The sequence below is a fragment of the Tetranychus urticae genome, chromosome 3, assembly GCF_039701765.1.
Source record: "Tetranychus urticae isolate SD_2017Ah chromosome 3, NJAU_TeUrti_SD_1.0, whole genome shotgun sequence".
In the NCBI taxonomy this organism is placed as follows: domain Eukaryota; kingdom Metazoa; phylum Arthropoda; class Arachnida; order Trombidiformes; family Tetranychidae; genus Tetranychus; species Tetranychus urticae.
In genome coordinates, this window is record NC_142960.1 from 3941667 (window position 1) to 3959595 (window position 17929).

Below are 17929 nucleotides of genomic sequence, written 5' to 3' on the forward strand. Positions count from 1 at the left end.
CCACAGTAAGACTGAAATTGGTTGCTTGGCTTAAAAGATCATAAGATGTTTGATTTGAAGCACGCCCTGATAATGGACGAAATTGCGAACCCTTAGTTCCTTTAACCAAAAAGCACGTGCCGCTTGCAATTATAATTCAGACGTTGAGACATTGACGCACCAAATAAGTTTTGTGTCGATATTAAATTGGCTTTCACCATTTAAAAAAGAAGGAAATAGGAAATTATTAATAGATTTTTTGAAACTGGGGATAAAAAGTCATTGATGGGTAAAAGTACTAACAAAGTTTATGTTTCATTGTTTGATTTATTTGCTATCAATTTGCTGCAATGTAGTGCTTTTACTGACAAAGTAAAGGATATTACAATAAAATTAAGGCTAAAACTTGTAATTTGTTTTGACAGAAGGATAATTGTCACTTATAGCAATCTACATTCTCCTTTGATGCTTAAACAATTTTATTGAATAAATGTTACAAAGCAATAACCATGTTACGGATGGATCGAGGCTTGAGCGTCGTAGCAACTGCAACTTTAGCAAAGCCATTGATTGTCAGATCAACATGATCATTATTTGTGTTGATGAGGATCAGGACCAGTTTATTGTCTGGTGTAATGAATGAAGTGGTGTGAACATTGGCCGGTGCATTTTCAACACTGCAACCAACTCGAGTTGATCCAATGGGCAAAAATTTGGTGAAATGGGCTAATACGTAGTACATTGGGTTCTTGTAATACTCTTGTGCTGTTGCGTTTATAACAATGGTTGCGTCCACCCAGTTCTTAGCCCAATTTGGTCCACCAGCAGTGTTCACTGCTAAAGCCCAGTCAGTCCAACCAGTTGACCAATGCTGAAGACCTTCTAATATATCAATGGCATAATCTTCAGCTCGATTCCAAGTTCCTAAAAATTGTGAAGCTAAACGGGAAAATTTATTACATGAATTAAAATTATGCAAAACATTAAGCCATTAAACATGAAATTCCAGCAATTTGCATTTGGAAAAAGTTTACTTGAGTTTATTAAATCGCAGTTGCTACTTACCAACACCGAATTCACCCGCTTCAGAGGAAAATAAAAAGTAGTTTGGATATTGATCATGAACTTTGGATAAGATTTGGTATGAAGATGGATAGTTTCGAGAGTACCAATGATATGCGATACCGGAAACGTATTTTGCAGCTTCAGCATCATTCAACAAAACTGAAGAGTAACTTTCAATATCATTGGTGTTGTCATCGTTGATCATCAAAGTTAGGTTTTCTTTACCCCAACCAGCAGCAACAAGAGCTGGACCCAGGTCAAGTTTCACAAAGTCTCGTATCTCTTCAGGAGTCATTGCCAAGGCATTCCAGGCATAACCTTGTCTGAAACCTTCGGCAGGCTCATTTTCAGTGGTCAATCCCCAGAATTTGAATCCTTCATTCAGATAGGCATTCAAATATCTATATTGAAGACAATTCGTAAGATATTTTAAAAGTCAAAATTTAGTTTGGTAAACTCAAAAATCACTGGTTATTGGGTTGTTAGTAAGCGAAATATTCTCGAAACGAAAAATTGGTTCGAAGTAAATTTCTACGATTTTCTTAATGGATTGATCTAAGGCTTGACCATAGCAAATATTTTTAGACTTACTTTACATAATATTTGGCCCACAGTTTATAATAAACATCCCCAGGAGTCCAAATCAAGCCACCGGCTCCATTCAATGCGTGATTTACTTTCATCCAGGCTGGTGCTGACCAAGCAGAACCGAAGGCTCGGAATTCCGGATTAATTTGCTGAGCCAACTTCAACATGGGCAACTAAAAATGAAGAAATGAATGAAAAATCCAATGAAAAGAAATGCCATAGAAATCGAATGAGAAGAGTTCTAGAGATGAGTTTACCCTGTATTTAGTGTCTTCCTCTGCGAGAGCAAAATGTGACAGATCAAAGTCAAATTCTGTGTCATCCAGAGAGTAGGCTCGAACTGATGAATCTGAACCTCCGATAGGAACTCGTCCAATGTTGTATTGTAGACCAGTTTTGCTGAAATAGTCATTCATAAACTGTTTGACCAGATCTTCTGAAAGAGTGTTGATGTTAATAACTGCTCCATCCGTAAAGCAACCACCGAAGCCAAGAATTTTTTGCTTCAAATCGCTAGTGTCAACATTAAGGACAAACTGATTGGAACTGTAAGATTTAGCCTTTATACTGTCGACTGGAGTTTCACTTTTCTCAAGACGAGATGACTTTTGGTCAGTGTCGTAAATGTGAACCACATTTGGCTCAATTTTGTCCTCAACATTCAAAGTGTCACATTGCTTGGCATCACAGACACAAACGAAAGTGTCACCTGAATAGGTGCGCTTAACACAGTCTGTCGCTTTAGAGACATGAAGAAGAAGAAAAAGGTTAAACAAAGTTAAAAGAATCATAACTGGAAGCTGCTTGCAATACTTTGCCAATGGAACAAAAAGCTATTCTTTTTTACCAAAATCATTTTATATTGAATTGATATCGATAACATGGAGTGAAATGATCGATAACAGTTTTGAAAACAAAGGAAAATTCTTGAGATAATGTTTTTGTTATGAAAAAAAAACAATCATGAATGCAGAATGGAATCAACCTTTGATTTTCCCTTTGGTTATTAGGTAATTTTTTGATTACATGAAAACAGTATAAGTTGTATAACCTTGATTCAATTGAATGTTAAAACGTATCAAATTTATCGACCGATAAATGGAACTTGAACTTATTCCAAATGAATCTATCTGATTGATCCGATTGAAAAGACAACAAACAATAACTAGGAAATACTCAATTGTGATTAAGCTGTTGGTACTTGCAGGATTGATACAAATAAATGTCTAGGATTTTGTCTCTAAACAATCTTTTCAATGTCTTTAAACCTTTAATGCTGATTTAAATCATTCAGATCTTCAATTTTCTTCCGAGACTTTCGAGTTCGAATAATTTTTCATGAATAAACATTGTACCGAAATCATAACCAATTTTGATTTTTAAAATTAAATCAAAGTTAAAGTTGTAAAATCGAAGTAAATCCAGAAGAAATTTCAGATTTCGATTTTGAATATTTCTTTTCAAATCTGGTTAGTTTAAACCTTAAAATATATAATTACTTATCATTAAGGTTAATACTTCGATACTGTGTAATAATTTATCTTGATTCAAGTTTGTATCTCGATTGTAACTAATTGAGCAATTTACACAATCAAACATAATCAACATCAATTTAAAAAACAGTTGAAGATGTAACTTTAAAAAGTTTATACAATTTTAGCGACAAAACTCAATTTGAAAAAGCTTTTACAGTTTCTTGAGCTCAATTGAAACTTCACTGGAAATTGACTTTACTAGGAAAGCTGTTATTTAGCAAACTTTTGTTTATTGTCCTGAACATTGAATTGTTACTTTGATTATGAATTGAACTGACAACCACTCGAGGCAATTAAACCATTGGAATCGAGAGCTTGAATGTTAACTTACCTGATTGGAGTCACTAATTACTGAAAAATGTCCTTAACATCAAAATGTTAATCAAACTCCAATGTTTTTTTTGTTGTTATTTGAATCATTAAAGCAATCAAAGGCCAACATCATAATCATCTTCGTTAACATCGGTTAATTTCAATATTTTAATATTTCCTTCATCTAATTGGGCCATTAGAAGAGAAAATTGAAAGCGAACGAAAAAAAATTGAATCCACTATTAAACAGGTTATTCCAAGGTAATTTAGTTAATCAACTCACGTTTTCGTAAAAAGTAAATGAAAGTCAAGTTAAGGGTTGAGTATCATTGTTCATCTTAATCAGTTTAATAATTTACTTCAAGTCGATTTCATCAAAAAAAACTCAAACAATTTGAGTCGTTCAACAATCCAAAATAAAGATAGGAATAAAGAAAAAGAAGAAAAGTGAAGTTAACCCAAAAATGACCAAACTTGACCAAATGGTAAACAACAATTTCCACGGGAAACCCGAGAAAAAGTGTAAATTGTTGTTAGACGAGTTTCGTGAAATGGTTCAATCAAGTCGTAAATTAACTGGCTACAATCTGAGTGATAAACTGTTGTTTCAATTTTTACGATCTCGAGATTTTAACCAACAAGAAGCTCTAACCATTTTAACCAATTATCTGACAATAATAAATGAAAGGCCCGATCTGTTTTCATGGAGAGATCAATTGAAAGAGGTTGCCAATGCAGGAATTTACGTCCATTATCCAATCAACAATACAAATGGAAGTAAAATTGTGATCATCAAACCAGGCCAATGGGATCCAAGTAAGATCACCTTCGAACAATGGTTTCCACAGACTCTGTTTTTCTGTGAAATCAGTTTAATGGATGAATCGGTTCGTGAAAATGGTATCATTGGTATAATTGACATGAGGAACCTTTACTGGGCCCAAATTTATCACATTGGAGTCTCGGGCAGTCGCTTGGCTTCTCACATAACCGACTATTGTTTCCCTTGGACCATTCAAAGTGCTCATTTGGTCTATGAAAATAGACTCACAAGTATGGCCTTTAATTTGTTTAAGCCTTTCCTCTCTTCCAAGTTGAGGCAAAGGATCAACTTTCATGGTTCCAACCTGGAAACGTTGTATAAATTTGTACCCAAATCACATTTACCGCCTTCACTTGGAGGAACCAATCAAGAGTATTCCGGTGAATTTTACAATAATATTTTGGAGCAAAATAAACAAACAGTTCTTGACCATTGGCAGTCATTGAGACAAAGAAAAGTGTCGAGTTAATCGCGATTCATCCGACTCTACGTCTTTTCATTTTTACTTGTTAATATTATGCTTGTTTCCTAATTCCTATCTTATCATTTTTTGCCTTTTTATTGGTTATCATGTGAAAATTATTGAAATAAATGTTGATTCAAATCGATAGATTGAAATTGACTTTGTAATTTAATGTGTTTATCAATTTTAGCTTCTTATCTTTACCGTTCGAGGGAAATGGTTAGATTAAAAATTCAGTTTCAGAATCATTTTTCATCAAATCTTCGACTGTCAAGGTTACTGAAATTCATTAATGAAAATGGCTTGAAGCAATTCGTTGCAAGTGTCATATATTAATAAAAACATTTGACAGAAAAAGATTGAGTTACTCAATGAGAATAGATTGAAAGGTTTGAGAAGAGAAGACAAATCACAGTTTAATGTTAATTCTTTCCAATGAACTGTTGTTAAACTCATTTTATGACTTAATTGCTCTGGTAGTTGCATCATTGATTGTACCTTAAAAGCACTTAAACATTGTAATCATATTTGAATTATTTTGGTGTCAAGGAAAATTGATAATTGTATTTTTAAACAAAGCTTTGAGATAAAACATTATTTAAACAGTATAACATCTAAATGGATTGAATTACAATCAAAATTCATTGTTGAAAGACAATTTAAAGAAAATTCTGGTATCAAAGTTAATATCATCTCGATATAATTTTCATTTCCGTATAAGATGAGTAATAAATTCTAGAATAGACATTTCAACTTAAGTTGCACTGTTGCTAACCAGTACAATTCGGGTACGATTGAATTAGATCTGCTGAGATGAATCGCAAATAGACTGCCAATTTGATCATTTTTAAGGATAATTTTTCAAGATTAACCAGGAAACGATAAAGACTTAACTGGTATAGGTAAATTTAATCTTCATACAAAAGTAAGGCAAATACATTAGCGAAAAATTGAGAGCAACAAGCTATCTTAATTTAAATCTTTAGATAGAATCTTATAACGATTATAACTGGCTCGAAACTGTAAATTTTCAGCAAACAGCGATTAGTTGGACTTTTCAGATGAAGAGCCAGGGGCAGTTACAGCACCTCCGCTGGGATTATCAAGCCATATCTTGAAGTTAAGTAGAGAAGCAAAACTTGTCCATAAAAGATATGGAACCATCAAGTATGCTGCAGTTTTATTGACAGGGTAAAATGTAGCTACACATCCACCGATTACTCCAACAAGCGCAAGGATGTCAACCAATGCTAGATCAAGCCGTTTAGCTCCGAAAAAGAGCGGAGTCCAAATACCATTAAGAAGTAAATTAACAGCATAAACTGTCAGTGGAAGTCTGGCTGCTCCATCAAAGCCACCGCCATCACGGTAAATAAGATAGGATGCAGCACCCATTCCAGTGTAAAGAGCTGTCCAAACAATTGGGAATGCTATGTTTGGAGGTCGCCATGAAGGTTTCTTGAGTTTCTGTGAGAATCGACAATAAACAGTCATTAGATATATGGCCTGCGAAAAGCTTTACATTATTTTAAAAACAAAGAAACAGCTTGTCTTTGCAAATAGACTACAATAACAAAAAACAAAATGGTCTCGTCAACAAGCTAAATGGATTTTTGTTATTTAACAGGCAATTCATTGAATAACAAAGATCGCCAAAGAGATGATTACACTTAAAATGACATAAACATACCTCATACCAAGTGGGGATTGCAGTTCGAGTGAAATTAGAACCAGCCCAACCAATTAAATTGGGCAAGGCAACAGCACTGAAAGAAATAAAAAGATTTCAATTAGAGACAATGAATAAAAATGGCTGAAAATACATATGTAGATATAGAAACTAGTTTTTTATTTTGCACAACACAACAGATACATTTCTCTCACCAAATAATCAATAGCGTAGTTTTAACAGTTTTATTCATAATGAGTGATGAATAGACGACTTAATTATTTAGATTAAATAAAATTAAATATTAATCCAAGACTAATTGGTGAAAAGAACAGTCAGAATCACACATAAGATACCTTTAAAACGTAAATAAAATCATATGTACTCACCCAACTTTGGCTAGAAGAGTCATTGCAAGGCTTATGCTGATTGGAAATAAGTGAATGTGGTAAATATATCTGAATCTAGGTATTTAATAGCACCATCAATTTGATAAACAAGATTGTCGATGAACAAAGTTTATTACGGTGGTAGCTTTTCAATCAGATTAGACGTTAGAGTGAAGATTAGTGTGACAATATGGAAGTTCAATGCTGAAATTGATTAGCAACGCTCTCTGGTTGAATCATCAACAAAGAAGTTTGGTGCACAAGTTTATTTATTCAAATTAATCTCTGTTTAGAATTGGGTAAAATTCGCTCAAAGAATTTAGTTTATGTTAGGTCGCTGAGGTTATAGTAAATATAATTAAACTCAATTTACTACTGAATTAAACATAAACAAGAACAAGGTCTGGTTACCAGATTGATGTTTACTTTTTTGATCAGCTGTTAACTTTTGTCTGTGTAGCAATTATTGCCCCTCATTTTTTTAATTGTCTTTTAATGTGATTTGAGTAATGTGATTTTTTTAAATGTTAAATAAATCGTTAAATAATTGTTTCTACTGAACCACAGATTTGCTTCCATGAAGATTAATGGAATCTCGTAAGTTTATAGTGAAATATTAGTCTAAAAGTGTATTGTAAAGATGTGGTACTGTTGTTTGACCCTTTCTATGGCTATCAGTAACTATTAATACTGCAATGAAAATCAGTGTATCATGTTTCATTTTGGAATGAAATTCGACATCAATTATCTTCATTACAAGTACATTGTAAGTTTATTTTCGGTGGAGATCTGGTTGAAGTAATTAAATGTTTATAACGTTAAGAGTCAAAATTCTCATTTTGTTTTTCCTTTTATTTTTTATTCAGGTGATAATATACATATGGAATTCTTAGATTTCTTGGAAAAAGGTGAATGAATGAATGGCAAGAAGAAAGTCATAAACTGCTCTAGCTGTAAGTTCAACAATATCCAGAGTTATAGTACAATTTTCAGCCATATGCCATCAATATCTCATCAACTTGTCGATACATTTCAAGATTATCAGCTTCAGGTCCGCCAATAACTCGGAGCCTCATGACTCGTCTGAAGTTCTCTACCAGATGAACCATCTTGGAAAATGTTTTGAAAAATTGATCAGCCAAATCGCTTAAATCCTTGGAGGCCAAGTAATGGATAACTTCACCTATTCAAAAAGGAAAAACAAAACCAATGAATTATCATCTGTGAAAATCTCCATGTGATGTTCAAATATTACGAAAGATGAATAGATGGTGAGGATAACGAAATACCTTCAAATGACAAGTTCAAGGATGTAACGATTTACTGTCTGTTTCTAATTCTCAGAGTTTGTATTGCAGAAATAATAAGCTTGGTTACCTTGATCGGATGTCAAATATCGTAAGAGTGAAGAAAGATTAAATACCAGTTGGCTATGGAAATTAACCCAAAGATTAATGACGGAAAGATGAACCTTGGATTTGATATTCTTACTACCTAAAGAATCAACAAGAATAGAACAAGGACAATATTCTGACTCGAAAGGTCCAATTTCTATCCCTAGTCTTTCTTACCCAAAGCGTATAATTTTCTGCGATTATCGACGTCACACAAAATAAGCTTGATAATCCAATATGATGATATAAAATAACTACGAAACAGTATGTTAATTATTATATTTTTCATAGCTGCCAGAAAATTTCATAGGTCCTTGGCTTGAGTAAACCTTTGTTTTCATAACCAAAATTTTTCTTCTCTCTTTCTCCATAGATCTTGGCAGAGTCTTAACATCATTACTTGGGAAATAATTTAATCTTATTATCAATTTGTTATCAAATCTATCAATGATGATCTTGACTTTTGACTAATTGTTTTGGCTAAAGTAACACCAAGGACGAATTCGAGTAATCTTGACATCTAAACTTTTACTGCTATACTCACGTTGCATTACAATGTATCAACCTAGGAATAGCGATTTTCCTTGGTACAACATTGGTAGCATTATTCATCACTTTCACGAAATGATATCGAATCAAATTAGATCTAGAAGAATAAGTCAGATATACCCAATAGTCGGATCACAGGTAATCAGTTTACTCTGCATTTTACTCGCATTTTTCTAATGAGCTCTCATTTCTTGTTGATCATGCTTATATAAAAATATTAATAACAAATTTTTTACCTTTAGGAACTTGGACATTCCCTAAACTATTTTGAGCAGCTTTGATAACTTCTTTCCGGGTACCTTCATTGCTCCAGAAATACTTGACGATTTGGTAGTGGCAATCAAGTCTTCCTCTTACCTCGACCATTGCTGTTTTAATCAGTCCATACACATGAGAGGAAACTTTGTCGAGACAAGCAAAAAATCTTTCGATTTCTTGAAGATTGGACTCAACTTCAATGATAATTCTGTCCATGGCGAGAAGTACTTTTGAAAAGGTTTCAGTTGTAATCCAAGATGATTTACTACTAAAATCACAATAATAAACGTATCTTTAGTCGAAATTGGTTTCACGTTAAACTATGGCAAATAATATGTCTAGTGATCAAGAGAAGAATAACCATGCAATTAACTTGTTAACACTTTGATTATGAGTTAAGCCAGGAGCAAGAGAGGAAGCGCACATAAAACATCAAGATGCTTATTTGTTGACTGCTGAACAAAACAGAGAAAAAAGTTGCTTAGAAGTAAAATTTATTTATAAAACTGCTAACTTCCAAGTATTACGAAAATTAAGACTCTCTTGTATTTGAAACATCTTTTATTTTTAGGAACCAGAAATGAGTGAAAAACAGAGAGAAGAAACAGAAGATAGCGATGATGAAAAGTGATTCATTGAAAGAAAGAATTGAAATAAAAGGATTAACCTGATTTGAATGTAATTTTTTCCAGTTTAGCTTAGTCATCACGCTTATTGTCACTCAAACTTTTTTTTTGTAAATTAACCGGAAATGTCTTGAACCTCGCAATTTGTCTAATACATTCGTACAAGCTTGTTGACTGAGAAACGAAATACTCAGCAACTTTCAAGTATTTACATCAGACGAAGTTGAATGAATTAATTTGACTGATTTTCGAAGAGGTTAAGAAACCGAAAAATCCTTCAGTTTAGCTGTCATTGTGATCCATAGTATTAAAATATCAATGTCTAATATTGTTCAAAAGCACGATTATAAGGGGTCCAGTCTTCTCGTACTGTCCAATCCTGCTTAAAATTCAACATCAATTTCATGATTAGTATCTTCGTTTTCAAAGATATTCATGATACTGGCAAAAATCACTTTGAGCAAAGTTTATCCTATTGAGTTGCTATCGAATAGCCTCCATAAAATATTGAACACAATAAACGAAATGTGCCAATTTCCCATAAAATTTGCGAATCCGCTCTCAAATGAACTAATACAAGCATTAAAAGCGACAAACAACAAAGGTTGATCCAACTGGAGATATTTAAATAATCACTGTTTGATTTACATTCTTCTTGTTGAAAAATTTATTGATATCTTTAGTCATGAGAATGACAAATGAGAATTACTGTTCATAGGTAAAGTAATGGGTTGATTGATTGGTCGTAAGTGTTGATTTGCTGAAATATTTCAGTAATCGGGAATCACTAGAATAATGGAATTACAGGTCGTTATGTCACTGATGGTTATTGAACTTAAAGTACACATCACCAATGTTAAGCTAAGTTAGCCATTCCTATTTCACTAGCAGCTTCATCGGGCTTAGCTATTGAATTTGGTTTGGGCAAAGATGCCTTTTGATTTTCTGGATTAGCGACAATAGAGGATGGATCATCTTTTACTTTAATAACTTCAGCAGAATTAATACCATCAGCTTTGTTAGCAGCTTCACCAGGAGCATTTGGACTATCAATATCACCAACTCCAGGATCTAATGGCACTGGATCAGTTTTCACTTCAACGGCGTCTTTATCTTCTGGTTTTTCAGGAGGTACTTTGCCATTCAATTGATTGATTTTGCTATTCAATTGTTCGATTTTTGTAGCCTTTTCATTAGCTTCTTTTTCCATATTATCTAATTGACTTTTTAATCTGATATTCTCAGCATGAATATTATCTATAGATTTTTGCAGCTGACCAGCCTTTTCATTCAAACCTTTGTTCTCCGCTTCAAGTCTATTTCTTTCAGATGCAAGATTGTTTTCAGTCAATTGCTAAAATCAAAGGAAAGGATAACAATTAAAATGATGTGATAATATAAATGGTTGAAATATGTAAAACATGAAAGTAGTATAAAGACATTACCTGAGAATTCTTAAGCTTCTGTAGATCACTTTGTTTAATCTTTACTTCATTAGATTTTTTGATCAATTCTTTTTTCAGCTGATCAACTTTTTTCTGTAACAATTCATTCTCTTTATTTCTTTCTTGGAAAGCAATTCTACTTCGCTCTTCACTTTTAATTAAATTCTCAAGCTGAGCTTGAAGAGTTGTATACTGTGTTGATAAACTGTAGTAGCTAACACCAAGAAGTCCTAGAGCAATGAAGAGTCCAGCAACAATAAATGGAGGATTTCGACCAGCAAACTGTGGTCTCAATTGTCCACGAGCTACACCACTAGACGAACCCATCGTAATTAAAATAATTAAAAACAATTAATCACTATTATAAAAACATTGAAAACACAAAGATAAAAAATAATAAACAAAGAAATACAGGTGAAGATGCCAAAACAAGGAAAACCAAACTGGAAAGATGAGTTTGGGAGTGAGTAAGCCAGTCATTTAAATGATCCGCCAATGAGGAAATTTTACCTCATCCTTAAATCTATTGAACTCAGCTTGCTTCTGATTTCTCAGTAAATTGTGCATTAATGGCGTTTTCTTGTTATTTTACCACCACTGTTGATACTTCTGATGTAACTGCATTATTCTTTAAATAAACAAATTAACAGAACGAGAATCCAAATGGTTAAACGTTAAGAGTTTTATTGACTTTAGAGATGAACAAAAGATTATATACCAAATCTAATGAGTTAACTTATTCATGATTCACTCACAAGCTATTATTTATTCAAACGAATTAGAATCGTGAATATCGTCGATGTCTAATCAAGAATAATTAAAACTAGGCCTCAGAATAGATGGCAAATCTGATGATTTATTTGCAACTATTTGATGATGATGATTCACTATTTCTTTGTGTGTTTATTGGGAATGTAAAAGGCATTGCAAGACACTTCAAGGTTTTGATAAAATAATGATTCCATGATTGTTGACAATCAAATCACTTTCGATGCCAATGACCTCTCGGGACTACAATTGCTCTGTTAAGGTTTGATCAGCGGTAATTGACTAACTATTGTAAGCATAAACTTAACTCTGTAGATAAAGATTACAACATAAAATGTGCACTGAAGTTTAGAGATTATGAACAAAGTTGAATGAATTTAAATTGCGAATAAAAAAGTTAATTTGCATATTCGCAGTTTTTTATTAAATTGATAGTGATAGTTAATCATTAATTTTAAAAATAATTTCAAGTACAGTCAATGAAAAATTATTTCTACAATAAAGTTTACCGGATAAATGATTCATTTCTTTTTAGGTGCAGTTAACGTGACAAAGGGAACTCTTCTGGGAGCTTTAGGTGCTTGAAATGAGCTTATTACAGGAACAGGCTTATTAGGTTCTTCTTCAACTACCTGCATAGGCTCGACTGGATCCTCATGACTTAAAGAGCTAGCTTCCTCCTCTGTTGCTAACCTATCAAAGCTTGCGGTTAATTTTTGTGCAGCTCCAAGTTTAGGTCGTTCATGTACATCTTGATGGCTAGAAACAGGGGACTTGCCTACATTTTCATTACTAGTCTCAGTTTCAACAGACCCACTAGAACAATGAAATTTCTTCATAGGTGATTCTTCAGTTGAAAGATCGACTATTTCTTTTCTCTTGATACTACCTAAAGTTTGTAAAGGACTTCTTAAATTGGGTGATTTAATTTCTGTTTTATCAAGCTTTCTGAAGAAGTTAGTAATTTTAGTTACTTCTGGTGTTTTCTTGGGCTTGGATGCAGAATCAGGTGCAGATTGGTCAGTATCTTGTGATTCTTTGGATGGACTTGCAGCACAGCTATTCTGAGGAGTAGGTTCATATTTGTAGTAATCACCATTGTATGGTATTCCTAATTCTAACTCGTCGAAAATAATAAATGTACAGTAACCATCGGTTGACGAGACTATTAGAAGACGACCATCATCAGACCAGGAAATATCTGTCAATCTTGTGTAATGGATATTTGAGATAATGGCAAATGGTGAAGGTTGTTGCGTATCAAAAAGAAGCACCGATTCTTGAGTGGCAACTGCATAAATAATTCTATAGGGAAAACTGGAAGAAAAATGACCATGTGTTATACGAAAAATCTTCCAAATTGTTGCCAAAAGTTAGTGTGAAAACTACTTACGGGAAAGGATTATCTAATTCTTTTCTAAGCTCAAACCGTTGAGGGCAGCATCGAACTGCTGTATTATAAAGATTTCCAGTTGAATTCCAGCAGCGAGGCCTGTAAATAAATAAATTATATTTAGTAAAATTGCAATAGAGGCGTCCAATTCGCAATGAAATCACTCACTTGTTTATACAATCTCTTTGGAATATATGCACTGCATTAGTAAATTTGTAGTTTTCTCCATCAGCATCCAACTCGACGACTCCGGATGGTGCGAGCAGCAATTCTCCACCAGGACTAAAGCAAATTCGTCTAGAATATGTAGGAAGTGTATCATCGTAAAAGAGCCTTGTCTTTTTGAATATATCTTCATCGATTTTAACAGCAAATTTGTTGATTTTGTACGTAAGCTTTTTAGAAGCTGTGTTGTAAACTCTAAGGCTTCGATCTGTTGCAAGAGTGACTATATAATTATCGAATGGATCCCAAGCCACACCTTGAACATATCCTTTATGACCTGATAAATAGTTCAGTCTCACTCCCTTATTTACATCCCAAACAATGGCATCGTTGTCAACTGAGCCTGACAATAGAAATTGGCCATTTGGCGACCAGCAAAGATCGACAACATCCTCATTGTGCCCTCTAAGCGTTTTCCACAGACACCAATCTTCTTCATTAATATTTCCCTCAGTTTCATCAAAACAGTTTCCTGAATTCAGCTTTTTATCGCCTCCATTAGTGTTATTGTCAGACATCATAGACTCTCCAGATTTATCTTGAAGCTTCCAAACAAATATATTACCCTCATCATCACCTGAAGCAAAAACATTGATATTGGGAGAAAATTTTACAACATTAATAGCTTTCTGGTGTCTATTTAAATCCGCCAACGGTTCAATAGTAACTTGTTTTTTAATAGTAGATCCACTAGCGAAACTGCCATTACTGCTACACGGAACACTGTTGACGTCTCGTTGAGCCAGAGTAACTTTCCAAACAACCAAATGTCTGTCTGACCCAGAAGTAATGGCTTTATACAAATTGTTGTCAATCTTTTTAATGTCCAACGAAAGAACCGGTTCTTGATTATGCCAAGCGATTTCAGGGCAGTAAATCCTCATGGTTAAAATTAATGTGAAAGTAGAGATATAATTTGATGAATAAAAATTAACAAACAAAAAGGACCAACTTATGTAAAGGGAAACAAGGATAATGCGAGTCACTCGGAATATAAAGAGGCAAACGTAAAAAATAAAATTATTTAAAGCGCGACGTTTAATCCATCTATAATCACAAAAACAATGACTATTAAAGGTGATGACAATCAAGTTAGAATGTGTAATAAAAATAAGTATTAAAAACAAACAATTAAAAGTTACAGTAATCTATTTAAACACCAATTTAAAGTTTACCGAAAAGTAAACTCAATATCTAGCAGTATCTTTATCTATCTTGGCGGCTCGACAACACAAGGCACAAAAAATTTTCGCGCCACTCATCCAGGGATCATCGATATATTACGAAAAGAAAGGGAGAACAAACCTGGAAAGAGAGAGAAAGAGAAAATCATTTTCTATTTTCTCTTTAGACTGTTTCTTACTTTGTTTCTATTTACACCTGAATTGGTTTACAATTGTTAGTTTATCATCAAAATTTACTAATAAACATTTTTGTTTTGTTATTGATAAATGACATTAATGATAATGAATCCAACTACGTCCAAATGATCAAGTTAATTGAATTAATTTCTCTGTGATCCAAAAATCTTTCGTTTATTTGTGTTGAATTATATTTTTGTTGTCTAAGCTTGTTTTTTCCCTTTCTTTCCCTCCTTCCTCTCTTTTTTTCTGTCTTTCATTCTCCCTGTCTTTTTCTCTTTTTTGACTTGCTTTCGCACATTTAATAATAATTTGTGTAAAAAAAACAACCTAGACTAGTTTTTTCATTTAAAGTAACTCAGTGAATTTATTGTTAATTTTTTTGTGTTTATACTTATGATAATGAACTATCCCCGAGGTCTTAATGTTGGTTTACAATTGAAGGGTTATCCTGGAATTAATCACATTGAGATGTCTTCTCCTATGTCAACTGCTGCAGCTTCGTGCTCAACAACAACAACATCGATAACCACATCCATGCCATCAACCATTGTCCCATTGATGGTAAATCACCATTCCAATCAACCATCTACAACTTTACAATATCCTGGTCATCATCTTGCTGGAGCTCCTTTAGCAGGAATTACCAGCCACCATCTTCACCACCATCATCATCAACAGCAACCGCATCACCAATCACATCAACATCAGCAACCACAAGCCCATCATCATCAACAACACTTCGGTACAACAATACCGAATCGAATTTTTGTTGGAGGATTGTCTTCCGATGTATGTTTTAAAAAATTTATTTACATTTAATGTTAATCTAGAACAATGTCCTTTCTATTGTTTATCTTTCTCATTTTACATTGTTTCTTTTACAGACCACTGAAGCCGAGCTTCAGGAGCTGTTCTCAGCCTATGGCAATGTAACCGCAGTCAAAATAATAAATGATAAATCTGGAGTGCCTAAAGGGTAATTTTAATTTTTCAATCTATTATTTTCAATTATCCAATCTTATTTTTATTGTTAAATTTAGTCAATCAATTTCAATGAGCTTTAAGAAATAATTTGTATTTTTAATTGTTGTTAGCTTATTTTATTCATACGGTTTATAGTTTTACTGCCTAATTTAACCCAATTTAGTCGTGAAAATTTATAATTTGTTCCGTCAATTCTTTCAATTAATTGTTTAATTTACTTTTCAATGGGAAGCTTTGTGACCTATTTTCATTTATACTTTAAGTTCTGCCCGAGATCTAGATCATTTGAATATCCTTTTTATCCTTTGTCTTGACTCCACCTTGACTTCTTGTATCTAAACCTTTTGAATTGGTTTTAATCATAATTTTAATTTTATTTCTTCAGTGTCTATCGTTATGGTTTTATAACATTTCAAACAGAAGAAGAAGCACGCAGAGCGCTCAAAGAATGTGATAACCTCCATCTTAAAGGCAAAAAGTTGAATGTTGCCATTGCAATAAAAAAACAACAAATTCGTTTAGGTGAGTTTATTTCTTTTGGTTGAAAAAAAGCAGTTTTAAATCCTTACTTTTCCTTATGATTTAAGATGGACTTTCATTGGTTGCCAATGGTCCCCTTATGTACCCAGCAGTGGACGCATTTCAATTGGCAGGCATACCAAATGAAGGGGGTCACCCTTATAGTCTAGGATGGGAAGCAGCAGCTATTCATGGGACACCATCTCCAGCCAATTCTCTATATAATTACATCTATCCCTATACTATTTATTCAGCTCCTTCTTTACCATTTCTCCAACATCCCTGTAGCACTTATCCGTCTGCTGGCCCGCCGCATTTCCCTCCGTTAACCACTCATGTTGGTCCACCGCCTCATTCAGTTTCTGGTCCTACACCAGTTCCTGGTCATCATGGGTCATCTTCAGCCGCGGCTGCTGCAGCAGCAGCAGGTTTGGGTCCGCCAACATCATACCACCCTTCATCGACAACTACACAATACTATGCCGCGGCTGCTGCTGCCGCACTCGCTGCTGCCAATAATGGGTCTCTTCCTTTACTACCTATAGCTAGTGCTAACTCAGTTAATGCATTAGGTAATCAATTAAGGTGGGTCCCTCCACATCCTCAAGCACTCAATGGAGTTATTCCTCTGGTCAACGATCCAACTTTAGGTGGATTAAACAAATGACGAATCAAGGAAGGAAGACTTACATGACAAAAGAATCTGACTGCACAAATTAAGAAATTAAAAAAAAATTCCAATTGAATTTATTGCCCATCTTTTGATGGAATGCAACCAAAAAGAAGAACCCAATTGCTATGCTGATCACTCTTCCTCGTCATCCTTTAGTGCATAGTATTGGACTCAATGCTCTCTTGAGTATTTGTTTGGACACAAGGGAGGAAAAGAATATGGTCGCTTTCTCTCACACTCTCACACTCTGTTTCTCATTTTCTTCTCCCCCTTTCCTTAAGAAACCTTCTCAGTCACCATTCAATTCTCAAGTCACTCTAAGCAACTTAAACAAAAAAGCAAGAAACAAATGAATTTCCATTGAATCTAAGTCTCCCTGTAATCAAAAGAAAAGAAGAAAATTGTACACTCGTCTCGCTGAATGTGATTAATGCGACTACGGTGCTATTCTGTGAATGATTAATTTAACCTAAACCAAAAAAATACAAAAGTCCTAATGCGAGACTAAAATTGACTAGAAAATAATAATTTACTTTGTCATCATTTGAACATACCACTTAAATAATACAAAAATTTCAAGCCATTGATTCGATAATTTTTTCGATTAGTTTTTCCCCCAAAAAACAAAACAATTGGCTCAACGAAAAGTGCGAAATAATCACTTAGATGATTAACATTTTACTAAAATAATTGCGAATCCTGAATCTATTGAAACATTTGGCAACAATCTTTCAATAATTAGATTAAAATAAAAGGAGTTTAATAATAATTGAAGCATTTATTGAAACAAAACGACTTTATTTAAACATAAACATAATAAGTGTATAAGCTTTAAATCGCTTGATTTTAATTGAAACAACTGGCATAACTGAGGTTCCATCCAAAGGCTCGGTTAAAAAGGATACAAA

The 17929-nt window shown here is 33.7% G+C and overlaps 7 protein-coding genes and 1 long non-coding RNA gene across 10 annotated transcripts; 3 read left to right on the plus strand and 5 right to left on the minus strand.

The window, feature by feature from the left end:
- Window positions 1–286: 286 nt before the first annotated feature.
- Window positions 287–2453, minus strand: LOC107371294 (lysosomal acid glucosylceramidase). Its single transcript, XM_015939332.3, has 4 exons — window positions 1890–2453; window positions 1636–1805; window positions 1045–1445; window positions 287–918 (listed from the first exon to the last, which is right to left on the minus strand). Exons 1-4 carry the CDS (start codon window positions 2421–2423, stop codon window positions 473–475), a joined length of 1551 nt encoding a protein of 516 aa, XP_015794818.1. The 5' UTR covers window positions 2424–2453; the 3' UTR covers window positions 287–472.
- Window positions 2454–3733: 1280 nt separating this feature from the next.
- On the plus strand, window positions 3734–4920 carry LOC107371296 (alpha-tocopherol transfer protein-like). Its single transcript, XM_015939334.3, has one exon. The coding sequence runs from the start codon at window positions 3944–3946 to the stop codon at window positions 4769–4771; it is 828 nt and encodes a 275-aa protein (XP_015794820.1). The 5' UTR covers window positions 3734–3943; the 3' UTR covers window positions 4772–4920.
- Window positions 4921–5654: 734 nt separating this feature from the next.
- Window positions 5655–6870, minus strand: Tspo (Translocator protein). 2 transcript variants are annotated; one of them, XM_015939795.3, is made up of 3 exons: window positions 6824–6870; window positions 6456–6531; window positions 5655–6232 (listed from the first exon to the last, which is right to left on the minus strand). In XM_015939795.3, the coding sequence occupies exons 1-3, from the start codon at window positions 6844–6846 to the stop codon at window positions 5810–5812; spliced, it is 522 nt and encodes a 173-aa protein (XP_015795281.1). In that variant the 5' UTR covers window positions 6847–6870; the 3' UTR covers window positions 5655–5809. The 2 variants fall into 2 exon arrangements, with proteins under 2 accessions (XP_015795281.1, XP_015795280.1); XM_015939794.2 differs by having other exon boundaries at window positions 6650–6870.
- A 198-nt stretch (window positions 6871–7068) lies between these two features.
- LOC107371650 (uncharacterized) lies at window positions 7069–9695 on the plus strand. 2 transcript variants are annotated; one of them, XR_001570845.3, is made up of 6 exons: window positions 7069–7589; window positions 7690–7776; window positions 7861–8094; window positions 8168–8481; window positions 8591–8904; window positions 9009–9695. It is a non-coding gene; the product is annotated as an uncharacterized LOC107371650 (long non-coding RNA). The 2 variants fall into 2 exon arrangements; XR_001570844.3 differs by having other exon boundaries at window positions 7285–7589; window positions 8182–8481.
- Window positions 7648–9383, minus strand: LOC149093193 (uncharacterized). Its single transcript, XM_089269876.1, has 2 exons — window positions 9003–9383; window positions 7648–8006 (listed from the first exon to the last, which is right to left on the minus strand). The coding sequence occupies exons 1-2, from the start codon at window positions 9238–9240 to the stop codon at window positions 7813–7815; spliced, it is 432 nt and encodes a 143-aa protein (XP_089126002.1). The 5' UTR covers window positions 9241–9383; the 3' UTR covers window positions 7648–7812.
- A 604-nt stretch (window positions 9696–10299) lies between the features above and the next one.
- LOC107371648 (uncharacterized) lies at window positions 10300–11530 on the minus strand. Its single transcript, XM_015939793.3, has 2 exons — window positions 11096–11530; window positions 10300–11004 (listed from the first exon to the last, which is right to left on the minus strand). The coding sequence occupies exons 1-2, from the start codon at window positions 11420–11422 to the stop codon at window positions 10507–10509; spliced, it is 825 nt and encodes a 274-aa protein (XP_015795279.1). The 5' UTR covers window positions 11423–11530; the 3' UTR covers window positions 10300–10506.
- Window positions 11531–12235: 705 nt separating this feature from the next.
- On the minus strand, window positions 12236–14678 carry Caf1-105 (chromatin assembly factor 1, p105 subunit). Its single transcript, XM_015939071.2, has 3 exons — window positions 13425–14678; window positions 13257–13355; window positions 12236–13180 (listed from the first exon to the last, which is right to left on the minus strand). The coding sequence occupies exons 1-3, from the start codon at window positions 14363–14365 to the stop codon at window positions 12385–12387; spliced, it is 1836 nt and encodes a 611-aa protein (XP_015794557.1). The 5' UTR covers window positions 14366–14678; the 3' UTR covers window positions 12236–12384.
- Window positions 14679–14840: 162 nt separating this feature from the next.
- On the plus strand, window positions 14841–17790 carry LOC107371094 (uncharacterized). The gene is made up of 4 exons (XM_015939073.3): window positions 14841–15634; window positions 15730–15821; window positions 16215–16351; window positions 16417–17790. Exons 1-4 carry the CDS (start codon window positions 15239–15241, stop codon window positions 17013–17015), a joined length of 1224 nt encoding a protein of 407 aa, XP_015794559.1. The 5' UTR covers window positions 14841–15238; the 3' UTR covers window positions 17016–17790.
- Window positions 17791–17929: the final 139 nt, after the last annotated feature.